Source organism: Muntiacus reevesi, chromosome 6, assembly GCF_963930625.1.
Source record: "Muntiacus reevesi chromosome 6, mMunRee1.1, whole genome shotgun sequence".
In the NCBI taxonomy this organism is placed as follows: Eukaryota; Metazoa; Chordata; class Mammalia; order Artiodactyla; family Cervidae; genus Muntiacus; species Muntiacus reevesi.
Window position 1 is genome coordinate 15,276,685 of NC_089254.1, and position 13,082 is coordinate 15,289,766.

The 13,082-nt window shown below is 40.1% G+C and overlaps 1 protein-coding gene across 1 annotated transcript in view; it reads left to right on the forward strand.

Moving 5' to 3' along the window:
- Positions 1-12,797, forward strand: part of UMAD1 (UBAP1-MVB12-associated (UMA) domain containing 1) — a 339,161-nt gene extending 326,364 nt beyond the window's left edge. The window contains exon 6 of the mRNA XM_065939072.1: positions 12,725-12,797. Within this exon, the coding sequence (XP_065795144.1) occupies positions 12,725-12,773 (49 nt within the window). The 3' untranslated portion in view covers positions 12,774-12,797. The remainder of the gene's footprint in view (positions 1-12,724) is intronic.
- Positions 12,798-13,082: the final 285 nt, after the last annotated feature.

Sequence of the window (13,082 nt, forward strand, 5' to 3'; positions counted from 1 at the left end):
CAAAATTCTAGAAAACAGAATCCAACAACATATTAAAAAATCATTTTTCTCTATCAGAAACATTATTACTCTTATACCAAAAGAAATCAGAGAAAGAGTAATAAAAAATAGCTGAGAAAGATCAGAAAAAAGAATGTAAACATAAAATCTTTGGAAATGACCTTCACAAAATATGCATGTTATTTGAAGAAAATTACACTATTCTTAGAGGTAAAAAAAAAGAGAGAGATTTGAAGATAAATGGATCCATCTGTCTGCTCCATCAAGTTTCTGGCTAAAAGGCAATATCATGAAGATTTAACTTTTCAATTTAATTTATAGAATTAAAATAATCCCAAACAAAATCCCAGGGAAGTATTTTTCTAATTGATAAAAACAGTTCTAAAGTTATCTGGAAGAATAAATGAGACAACAGAATAATAAAATAAATAAACAAATAAATATTGACAACAGAATTCTGAAAATTAAAAATTAAGAGGCTAGATTTGTTCTAATGGACACATTGTAAAATGAATGATAGGAACTTCCCTGGTGGTCCAGAGGCTAAGACTCGTGTTCCCAGTGCAGGGGGCCCTGGTTCAGTTCTTGGTCAGGGAACTAGACCCCCCATGCCACAACTAAGAGTTCTCATGCCATGACTAAAAGGTCTAGCATGCTGCGGCTGAGACTCAGCACAGACAAATAAATAAATGAATACTTTAAAAATGATTTAAGAAATAAGTAAAATCACTGATAAAGCAACAGCTACTGAACCACTATGATACAAATAGAAAGATCTTTAATAGCTAGTACAAAGTGCTCAAACATCATTTTGTATTTTTAGAAACAGTGAATGTTGGAGGAAATAATGGTAATAGAGAAAGCATAAGATAAATAATGTTGGAATAATTGCTCCAAAATCACTGGAGATGGTGACTGCAGCCATAAAATTAAAAGACACTTGCTTCTTGGAAGAAAAGCTATGACCAACCTAGACAGCATATTAAAAAGCAGAGACATTACTTTGTCAACAAAGGTCTGTCTAGTCAAGGCTATGGTTTTTCCAGTAGTCAAATATGGATGTGAGAATTGGACTATAAAGAAAGCTGAATGCTGAAAAATTGATGGTTTTGAAATGTGGTGTTGGAGAAGACTCTTGAAGGTCCCTTGGATTGCAAGGAGATCCAGTCAGTCCATCCGAAAGGAGATCAGTCCTGGGTGTTCATTGGAAGGACTGATGTTGAAGCTGAAACTCCAATACTTGGGCCACCTGATGCGAAGAACTGACTCATTGGAAAATACCCTGATGCTATGAAAGATTGAAGGCAGGAGAAGAAGGGGACGACAGAGGATGAGATGGTTGGATGGCATCACCGACTTTATGGACGTGAGTTTGAGCAAGCTCCAGGAGTTGGTGATGGCCAGGGAAGCCTGGCGTGCTGCGATTCATGGGGTCGCAAAGAGTCAGACACAACTGAGTGACTGAACTGAATTGAATGGCTAAAGGTAGTTAATTTTTTACCTTAAAATATATTCTAAAACAAGTTTGACTGTATTTATCTAAATTATAGATAAATTAATGTAAAAAATTTAAATCATTATACAGAGGAAACAGAAAATATGCAACATATTCACAATGGTATTAACATGTCACTAAATCCAATAACTTTGCAGGACCTACTGATCATCTTGACTACCAACCTTCTTTTTCTTCCCTTTGCTTCCTTTGGCTTCTATGACATACAGTGCCCTGATTTTTCACCCCATTTTTGTTGCTACTTCTCTGGTTCCTTTGTAAGATCATCCTCCTCCGAAGCTATTATACATTTAAGTTCCTCATAGCTCATTCTTTCTCTACACTCTCTCCCAAGGTATTCACATCTATACCCACAGCTCCAATTACCACCTCTACTCAAGCAACTCAAATTTAACTCTAGCCCAGGCATTTCTTTCTTATTAGTGTAGGTCAAGATCGCTAAGAGAGACAGGTGGCACAACAAAATGCACCATAATTAAGAAGACTGTAGTCACAAGATCATTTGCAAAGGGAGTAGGGAAAACAATAGAGGAATGATGCTCCAGCATCTCAGGGAGCTTTTCCTGCCTAGACTTTAAGTAGGAGATGGGCGTGATTAGTGGATTACAAAGAGAAAGAAAAACAGGAAGAGATGGGAGGAAGAAGAGCAGGAGAAGCAGGAGGCAAAGGAGGAGGGTTCGAAGAAGTCAAGGTGGAAAGAGAAGGAGATGGGAAAGGGGAAGAGATGATGCAGGATGTAGACGATACAAACACTCAGCCTTCGTTCACTCTTCTTCCTAATCCTCTGCCTATACCTCCCCTTGACTGAATGCAACTGGAAGCCGGAGCACATGGGAGGCATGTGTCGGGGATACATGGAATCTTGACTCCTCCCACACAGGTCAGAGTCTCGGGACATGCATCAGAGTAGAGATGGGTGGAGACTGGCTCTAGATGGGGAGGCAGAAGAGATCTATCTAATATTCACCTCCTACTTGGCTTCTTCTCTAGGACATGCAGGGGTATTTAAAATTCAACATGTCCAAGATTAAACTCATGAACTGCCCACTCCACAAGCTCTCAAGAACAAAACTAATTAAAAAACAAACTGACCCTCTTTCAGTGCTTTCTGCGTCATCAAAGGGTATCAAGGTCAGGTCTGTATCTCATAACAGTGTAGGGATGGATTGGATCGGGGCAAGAGGTGGTGCAAATAGATCACTGAGGAGGCTATTCCGTTAATCCAGGCAGAAGGGATGCTAGAATGAACCAGGGAACTTTTGGAAATGATGAACACAAGTGGGTAGATTGAAGTAGAAAGATTGAAGAGATGTTTAGAAAGCAAAATTGTTAGGACTTGTTATTAGAATGGATGTTGGAGGTAAAAGTAATGTGGTTCTCAAAGATGACACCTTCAGTAACATCCCACGGATCTTATGAAGGAGACACCACTCCTTGACATGGACTATTGGCCCTGCGTGGTCAGCATCCGCCACCCCGCACCCTTCAACCTTCCACTTTCGTCTTGCACCAGGCCCCTCTCAGGATGTGGACTCTGCTTACATTCTTTCAGTCCTTCCGGCTTCCTGTGACGGCCCCTGAGCTGGACCTTTTCACCTGCTCTTTCCACTGCCAGTAATGCTCTTACCCAACTACCTAATTCCTCTTTATCATTCTGAGCTCAGTCACCACTTCCCCAGGAAAGCTTCCCCCGACTTCCCTAACTCTGGTCCTCTTTTGAAAGCTCTCCTATACCATGCCCTTCCCTTCATAGGACCTATCCATGAATGCTTACATGCATTTATGTGGCTTTTCAGTTAATTTCTAATATACACCAATGCCCCACCAGGATATGAACTCCAGGAGGACAGGGACTGTACTGTGTCTTTCTCGACTCACAGCAGTCTTATTGTCTCTAATAATGCCTGGCACCTTGTAATTCACACACAGACATACACACACACACTCTTTAATGAATGAATGAATAAAAGTAAAAGCAATGGAATATATCATAAAAAAAACCCACTGACGGATTTAATAGATTTAAATTATATTCTTACCTATACGAAACAAAAGTAAAGAATAAATTATAAGTGATAAGCTTGGAGATATATTGACAATGTAAAGAAAGACAAGAAGACTATATTCTCAGTAGAGTCTTTGCCACAGCAGCAATACAGATGCTAAGAACACCCAACAAGAATTGACAAAAATGAAATCAACAACAACAACAACAACAACAATCCATAGAACAAACAGGGTTATGATGAACTTTCACTGAAGAAATGGAAACTCCAAATAAAACTGACCTAAAAAATAAGGAAATACTATCCCGTGGGACCAAAAGGAGAGGATGGCTTCTTTCGGGATGGTAAGATGGTACCCAACAAAATCACTGGGGGGGGCCACATGTTCTCTTGTTCACATTCATCAGAAGAGAAAAGGAGTCTCTTCGCTAACAATACAATACAAGCCCTTCTCCTTAGCATCACTGAGTCGGTTTTGGACCAAGCTGGATCAAGTCTGCTATCAGAGGAATGCCATATTCTGATTTTTGAACCATTCGCTAGCAAGAGAAAGATTGGATTTCCAAGTTTGGTTTGTGTTAATTGAGACCCATTCCTGGCACTGGGGTCAATTCCAGAAACCACAGTGTTGCTGAGGGATCAAATACAAAGTTCACTGATATTGCCCACAACCATGGAGGGAAACAGTCAACCTTAGGAGTGAAGCAGATACAAGAAAACAAAGACAGCAGTGAGGTATCATTGTTCAACTTGCAAACTTAAAGTCTGCTTGAACTTCAAAAAATTATCATTCATTTAAAACAGCTTATAAATTGATTTAATCTTTCTGGAGGGCAACTTGGCAATATATGAGAAACCTTGAAAACACTCATGACAGATTTTGGAAAGCATGCATATGTGTAGAAATAAGACAGAAACACACAAAAATGTTCTTGTGGTTGTTACTGGCTGGCAAGTTTATGGGTAATTTTTATTTTCTTTTAAATATTTTCCAAATATTCTTTAACAAGCCTAATTTTGTTTATTCAAACACAAAGAACATGAAGGAACCTGTTATTTCAGAACATGGACCACTTTCAGTCAGAAATATCCTCTGAAAGCTTAAGCAGTGGGAAAAGCAGTGGCAAGGCTTCATTGTTCTCTTAAGGGGATGAAAAGAAAACAACAATCTATCTGAATCAAAGATTCCAAGTTACAGAATCCAGGGGGGAAGAAAAAGAAACAAGTCATAAAATTCTGCAGAAAGATATGTAGCTATCTACACAACATTTAGCACAAAGTTTATTCTAATTCATTCTCTAATCCAGCTCCATAGGCACTTGGCTATAGGCCTTATTGAGTAAACAGCTAAAGTCACATGACCAGACTGAGCTTATTTACTGTCACTTTTGCTGAGAAGAAAAGGTAGGACAGTGTTAAAAACATGAGCACAGGAAAACATCTAAACTCCCTTTTAAGTGAAGAGTCTGAACACCTGGGATTAAGGAATGTGTGTTACTGAACTGGGACTTCCAACAGCTCTTTAACCAGGAATATCAGTGACACCGTTCTTTCTCCAGATTTAATTTGGTCATGGTCCCCATTTTTCTCAGACCACCCCTTTGATTCTCCACCTTCCTGAGTAACCTTAGACAAGTCATTTAACCTCTGCTGTAGCCTTTCAGAAAGAGGCTCTGTCACGGACTTCCCTCTGTCTAAACATCTCCAAGGTTTCCTTGAAATGAAAGATCAGGAAAATCTACAAATTCAGCATAGCCTTCAGGCTAATAGTACTGTATTTTTACACCATCCTTGTTTTAAGGGCTTACAAACGGACATTTCACCTAGATAAGAAGAGAGCATTTGCCAGCATCAGATACTATCCCATCAGTCTCCCAGCAGTTACAGCAATCCAGCTATGCCTACATGGGCCATGAATGCACAAGTGAGGACAACAGGGAGGCAGGAAACGGGGCTAGGTTGATTTCCATCTATTAGCAGCGGCTTAAACTGGCATGCTGGGCAGCTCCGTCTCCCATTGGCCACAGCTGCTCTGAACAGCAGGATGAGGCTTGACCTATATCTGTCGGGTGGAAGTCAAACCCTGAATTTGTTTGTAGCAAACTTCAGTGTTCCAGAACGCCAAGTTTCCCTTCTGCTTGACCACATACCATGTTTTTATCAGGAACCGTGATATCTTCCACCTGCGGGGAACCCAACATCTGTGGGTTCCCCCCTCCACCTCGATTCTTTTGCTTTCTTTCTCACTGCCTCTCTCCCTCCCGTCGCCCTGTGACCACTTTTGTCCCCCTGGATCTGTGTCATCCTCTGGCGGGGAGAGGTTGTGATGGTCACAGCTGTGCTCCTTCTAGCAATCACGGTCACACGGGCCCTTCCCTGCCTGCCCCAGTTTCCATGTGACCAAGGGTGCCCATCCCCGCCACTGGCCGTTGTTACCCAGGTTGGCACAGCCTCATGCTTGCATGTGCCCATCTGGGCCACCCAGAGTTTCACAATGTGTCAGTCGCTAATACAACTGCAGCTGTAGGCAGAAATACAGAGGCGTGTTCAAACCGTGGGTCCTAAACTTTCCTACACAGTAAATGTTTAATAGTTTTTGAAGACCAGATAATTTCAAGATAGCATGCAAGTGTTTGGACCCTTGTTTCCCCAGGTTAGAGAATAGGCTACTTGAACTTGCACTGAGGCTGTCACCAGGCATCCATGGCAAAGCCCCTTTCCTTTGTCCTGGGTCTTAGTCAGTATGGATGTTGTTTTGAGTCTCAGAGAGGATGTGTGTGTATTTATTTACACTGACATCACAATGTGAAACTTTACCTACTCAGTTCTGCCGTCACACTAAAGCATCCGTGCACTTAGGCTTCTATTTATAATGCAGAAACGGCTCTCCATGACCTATTCTCATTTCTTCACTGGGGCCCTGTAGGAACAGAAAAGCAGCCCAGATGATGGAAAATTATTCCAGCAACTCAGGTCCCCACGCACACGAGCCACATCACTGTAATTTGAGATGGGAAAGACCTATTAAGTCATCTCACTGATTCTCTGAGGGCATGTGGTGGTTTTTTCCCTCTCCAATATGCTGATCTACTTTTTAGTGCCTTTTCCAATTGTTAATGGCACAAGTGATGGGGGCTTCCGCACCTTCCTAGGGGACAGGGCAGTTCAGTCTATAATAGATCTCTCCATTAGGGCATGAGACCTGCTCAGCCACATAAATCATCTGGGTTTTGACTTTCATTTCCACCCCTCCTCCTGCCGTCCCCTTGGACCACACTAAATAATTCCTATCCATCCCTGGTATTTACACCCTTCAAGTTCTTGTGGCCAATGAGCCAGTCCCTCTTAGCGAGAGCCAGTGGTCATGCTGGGAGACTTATCTCTTTCATCTTCCCTCTGAAGGCAGTCCCTTCAGGCTGATCAATCAGGTTTGTGGCTCTTCAATGAATGCCCATCGGTTTCTCAATAATTTGCCTCATTTCTTTGTCACTCTGGCTGCTCAGGAAAATCCCCTTTGTTTGTCTCTGTTGTTGCAAAATAAGAATGATGGAAGTAGAATCTCTGCTTACAGCAAACAGAACGGACCTCTTCAGCCACCAGGCCTCTTCCTGCCCCCAGGACACTGGCGTCCCCGGTCCCTTATCTTTCACTCTCTTACTTGGGTGTGGAGCTACTGTGTTAATAGGACTTCAGTATGTTTGTAGAGACAGGAAGAGGTGATCTGTATTTCATCCAACCAGCTTTCCTTGTGGTATATTTAGTTAATGCCCATTAGCTCTTTAAATCATAGTTTGCTGCCCATGTCAATTCTCAGTTGGAAAAGCTTCCTTGAACTCCCTCAAGGGAAAGCTATCCTCCTCCTTTCCATTAATACTCCCACATTTCCTGATTATTAAAGAGGACCACACAGCCACACTGGACACCTTTGCCAGAGGGGGAGTTTCCCTGCTATGAGAGGTACAGACCTTGAGCAAACTGAACGTCACTGCCAACCAGGGAATTTGGGGAGTGGATTTTGCAGTGCTAGGGTCGACAGTGTTCCAACCTGTCCCCTAATTCCCCTGAGTGCTAAAGTACCACATTTAATAAGGTCTTTCCTAATGTGCTCAATGTTCATATGTCTGCAACAATAATAACTAGCTCAATGCTTTATGATCTGTTTTCATCCAATTACTACTACTTAACAGTCTCTGGAGGAGGAAATGGCAGCACACTCCATTATTCTTGTCTGAAGAATCCCATGAACAGAGGAGCCTGGTGGGTTAAGGCCCATGGGGTCAAAAAGAGTTGGACATGAATGAGTGAGCATGCACACACTTAACAGTCACAACCACCTTGTAAGAAAGAAATTATCTTCTTTACTTTACCAGGGAGAAAACTGAGGCTTAGAGCAGTTCCATTGCCCAATTTCACAAATACTCAGTTAATTCTCCTTTCTATCCCCTTTTGTTCTCCTCCTGAAATCATTGGAAAATATGCTCCATGAGCAATATGTGAAAAGGTACTAATGGCATACAGGTTCCTAAAGTCACTGGGGCTCTGGTCATTGCATAATATTTTTCTGTGCTCTTAGCTGGCAAAAACAGAGTGACTAGACGTCACTCACAGTTCAGGAGGAGTCCTATGGTTTATCTGCAGTATAATTCAGTTGTTATTTGATGACAGAGTATATTAAAATTTATAAGACAGAAGCTGCTATCTCCTTCTAAACAATAATGTAATGTTATTAGGAATGAGCTAAAAGTGAGCTTATCTCTTCAAATACCAATTCAGACCCTGAGGGGATCTGTTTTTCCTGCAAAGTTGATATAATTATATACACCTAAGATAAAAGAAGAAAGAACTATATATGTCAATACATGTTTATTACATGATTTGAAGAAACAAAGGACCTGAATAATACTGACTGTTTTGAGTAATTTAGAAAGCAGAAATATAATTTTCTACCAAATAGATGGTAAAGGAGACACAGTATCCTAAAATTGTGCTAACAGCTAGGCAAAAGAGGGTATTGATTGCATCATTAATTTTCAGATAGTGCTTATCAATATTTTTAATTTGGCAAAAATGGGATTACAGTAGGAGAAGGACCCATGCTGAAAGGGTTTTATGCCATAAGGGATTGAAGCAACATCCAAACTGCCAGAAATTTGAACAAAATCCACATCAAGAAATGTATGCTGTTAAGTAAACTGCTTCTTTCTGAAGCCTGGCCAGAGAAAGCAAATTGCATGTGCACATATAAACTGTCAACACACAGAAACATGCAAAAATCTCTATCAAAATGGAAGGCAAAATTATTCCTTCTCTATCAGTGTTAAGATAGAAGGCAGAATTATTCCTTCTGCATCAGCTCCTGGGCCCTCCCTGTCTCATGTGTAACTAGCTCTAAATTGTACTTTGTGGCTAGACTGAAGGTCTGGAACTTTGTTGCAAGAAATTACTAAGTCAATGCACCCTTGAAGATGCACACATGATGATTCCAGTTGTGTTTCATCATACCCAGTACTTAATGATAAAAAAGAAAACCCTTATTGCTTTTTTTAAAAAAAGTACTACAAATCCAATACATGTTTACTATGATGAAGTTTAAAAATACAATGAGAAAAAAAAAAACTAATAGTTTTTATTTAGAAGTAACCAATTCTGACACACCCTCCTACTGCCTTATCTACATAGCTATACATAATATGTGTATATATTCATATTTTTAAAAAGTTGGTTGGTTTTAATCTTCCATAATACTTCTTTGTTCCTTTAACTTAAGATCTGAGGCTCTTACAGGAAAACTGATGCTGTTTTGAACTGATCTAAATAGGGTAAAAAATGCTTTAATTAAACGTTTTTAGTAATATATCTACTTTATAGGACTCTCATGAGATTTGAAATCTTTTAAAAGTATAAGACACCTTCTACAGCCAAACTTTGGATAAATACCTAGAAAATACATCACACCTATTCCGCTCAGAATGAGTCTATACGAACCTTTCCATGGATTTCAGCATATTATCAGTGACCTGCAACACAATGCGAAGGAACTGGCATTGCCTAAGCCCAGCTTTGAGAATTAAGGGAAGGGGGCAGGAGTTTGATATCAGACCTAAAGGACTGATGTCAATATCAGGCTCCTTTCTTTGCTCACCTACCTCCTCTGACCATGCACATCATCTTTGCTCCCAAAAACAGAGCTTCTCAGGAGTGTTTTTTTAAACATCTTCCAACTTATTTTTAAGGTAAGTCTCAAATATTGAAACATCTATGAAGTCCTTGGAACCCTAGACAGAGTTTTGATTTTTTACACTGTATTGAATATTGGATTCCATCAAATCTAAGACACTATTAAGTTGTACCATTATTTTAAAGTGATGCTAAGAAAAAAGATGCTGCCAATTACATTATGACATGCCATTAATTTCACATTTGATGCAATTTCAGAGATGTTGCTTGGAAGTAAAGCTCTGACAAATCTAGACAGTGTATTAAAAAGCAGAGACAGCACTTTGCCTAGAAAAAAGTATAGTCAAAGCTATATTTTTACCAGTAGTCATGTACAGATATGAGAACTGGTCCATAAAGAAGGCAGAGCACCAAAGAATTGATGCTTTCGAATTACAGTGCTGGAGAAGACTCTTGAGAGTCCCTTGGTCTGCAAGGAGATCAAACCAGTCAATCCTAAAGGAACTCAGCCCTGAATATTCATTGGAGGAACTGATGCTGAAGCTCCAATACTTTGGCCCCATGATATGAAAAGCCAATTCATTGGAAAAGACTCTGATCCTGGGGAAGATGGAAGGCAAAAGGAGAAGAGGGTGGCAGATGATGAGATGGTTAGACAACATCACTGACTCAATGGACATGAATCTGAGAAAACTCCAGGAAACAGTGGAGGACAGGGAAGCCTGGCATGCTACAGTCCATGGGGTTGCAAAGAATTGCTCATGGCTTAGAAGTTGAACAACAATAACATACACTGCATAAAGAATGTTCAGTCACATACCATGAACAGACTTTTAGTGCCTACTACATTTTAGGTTATGTACAGAAAATTTAAAATTAGAATAGATATCTTTGACATTTCATTTGTTTATTTATTTATTTTTTGGATTGAAATCAAAGCAAAATGTTCATATTTTAACATTTATGTTTCCATAGAGAATACTCATTTTTCCAGACCTAACTTTATGGTCTCAGAGTGGGAGCAGAGGCCATCCATATGGTCTTGAGTCTCTTTATCTCTTTGTAATGTATCCTCAGAGACAACAAAACTTTAAGTTAGACCTCTTTTCAGTTCAAGAAGCATGTCTGGGTTCTTTCAGCTTCAAGATTTCAGCTAGTCACTTAATTCAGTTTTTTAAAAATGCATCAGGTTTGGAAAATGCAGATTTATTCCAATCTATATTTATCATATCTTCTGCTTGGCCAGTTTAATTACCAGATTTAATACTTAAAGAGAGTGAAACTCAGGCCACTTTAACTGATGTGTCCCTCAGCATTCAGGGAGGGTTTTTTTTGTCTAGGTAAGTTTGTCCCACAGAAAGTACAGTCTTGTTCAGGCTCTTGTAATCTTACAGACCCAAATATGTTCTTTCAGTTGCCTAAGATATCTTTTCTCTTGAGCATCCCTGTTTGGTCATTTGGTAAAGAAATCTCCTGAAATGCAGGAGACCTGGATTTGATTCCTGGGTCAGGAAGATCCCCTAGAGAAGGAAATGGCAACCTATCCCACTATTCTTGCCTGGGAAATCCCATGGACAGAGGAGACTGGCAGGCTACAGTCCATGGGGTCACAAGAATCGGACACAACTGAGCGACTAAACCACCTCCACCAAACTTTCTGTAATCAAAGTCCATATTTCCATCTTCTTTTAAATCATTCTGACCCATGTTGGCAGCTGCTTCCTAGTATCCCAATCTAGAATCATGTGGTTTCCCCTTAGGGAGAGAAAGAGGCATTCCCTATTTATACAGAAGAGTAATTTGCTACCTGGGATATAAACACAGAGCCTCTAGCCCGTCAAATGCAAATCTGCTGAGACAGTAAGGGAACAACTTTGTATTGCTCCCAGCCTTTCCTCTTTGAGTTTTACCTTTTCTCCTTTTCTTGCTTTAAAATGGTTATATTTAAAGCACAAGATAGAAATAGAAACATTAAAAATATTTAAAATGTGAAATTTTTGATGGAGTTTTAAAAAGGCATATTTGAAGGAAATATACATACCAGTGATCTTTGGTGGAATAAGTTTACCAGCTGTGTACTGAAGGGTAATGGTCTATTTGAGCCCCCTCTCTCCCATTAGGCTGCTCCCTGGGGCCACAAATAAACCCGTTAGCTAGAAAACAAGCTGGAGGAGGCTGAGCAAAGATTTATATCACCTAGCGCAAACTTTTTCCTGAAAAGGCAGAAAAATCCCCAATAACTGTGAGGAAGGTGGACTCCAGAAGGCATTAATTAGCAACGGTCCTAAAGGGAAACTTCCAAGGGAATTCAGAGACGATAGGGACTAAGGGCTGAGACAGGAGGGGGCAGGACTGATACGTAAGGCATAGGCCTTAATTGCTTTTTGGAAGTGGCTGAATTGGGCAAAGACATCCTTCTTCAATGAACAGAAACATTTTTCTCCAGGTCATCTGGATTCTTTGCTCCCCTAAATAAATACTTCTGGATCCAATCAGAGTGGGAGACAAACAAATCTAGTTGTTTAAAAATCCCACTCATATTGCTGAGCTGCTTTCTTATTGATTATAATTGTATCTTTCACTTACAACCTCAGTAAGTAACTGAGGTTCTAATTGTTGATCTTGAAATGTGATGCCAGACCCAAGTCGTATTCCATGAGAACACTGGGTTAATGTTCCTTCTTTTAGAAATGTAATTCCTAAAACGGTTTCCCTCAAAAATTGTGGGACGTTTAACCATCCCAATTTTATCTAACACAGATGATTAAAATACATTTAAGCAAGTGTGTGTGTGTCTGCTACAGACTGAATGTTTGTGTTCTGGCAAAATTCATATGCTGAAACCTTAACCCTTAGTGTGTGATAGTATTAGGGGGTAAGTTTTTTTTGGGGGGGTGGTGGTTAGGTCCTTAGGTTGAAGCTCTCAGGAATGGCCCTAGGGCTCTTACAAAAGGGACCCCAGAGCGCTTTCTGGGCCCTTTCACACGGTGCGGACACAGTGTGAAGATGACTCTTTATAAACCAGGAGGCAGAACCTCACCAAGATGCCGCATCTGCTAGCACCTAGATCCTGAACGTCCATGCCTCTGGAACTGTGAGAAATAAATGTTTGTTGTTTGAGCCACCCAGTCTATGCTATTCTTGTTACAGCAGTCTGAACGAAGATAGCTTCCAAATGAGATGATGATATCTTCAAAAAAGAATTTTAGATGGCTTTTTGTTTGTATTATATAATAAAGGCTGATCTAAATTCAAAACTGGATTTAATCACAAATAAAAACTGTAAATGCAGGTTCAAATAATAGTGTAGCTATCAAGTGCTAATGTTTTCTTTGCATTTCAACCATTTCTGGAAATATAAACATAAGCAGAATGATTAAAGA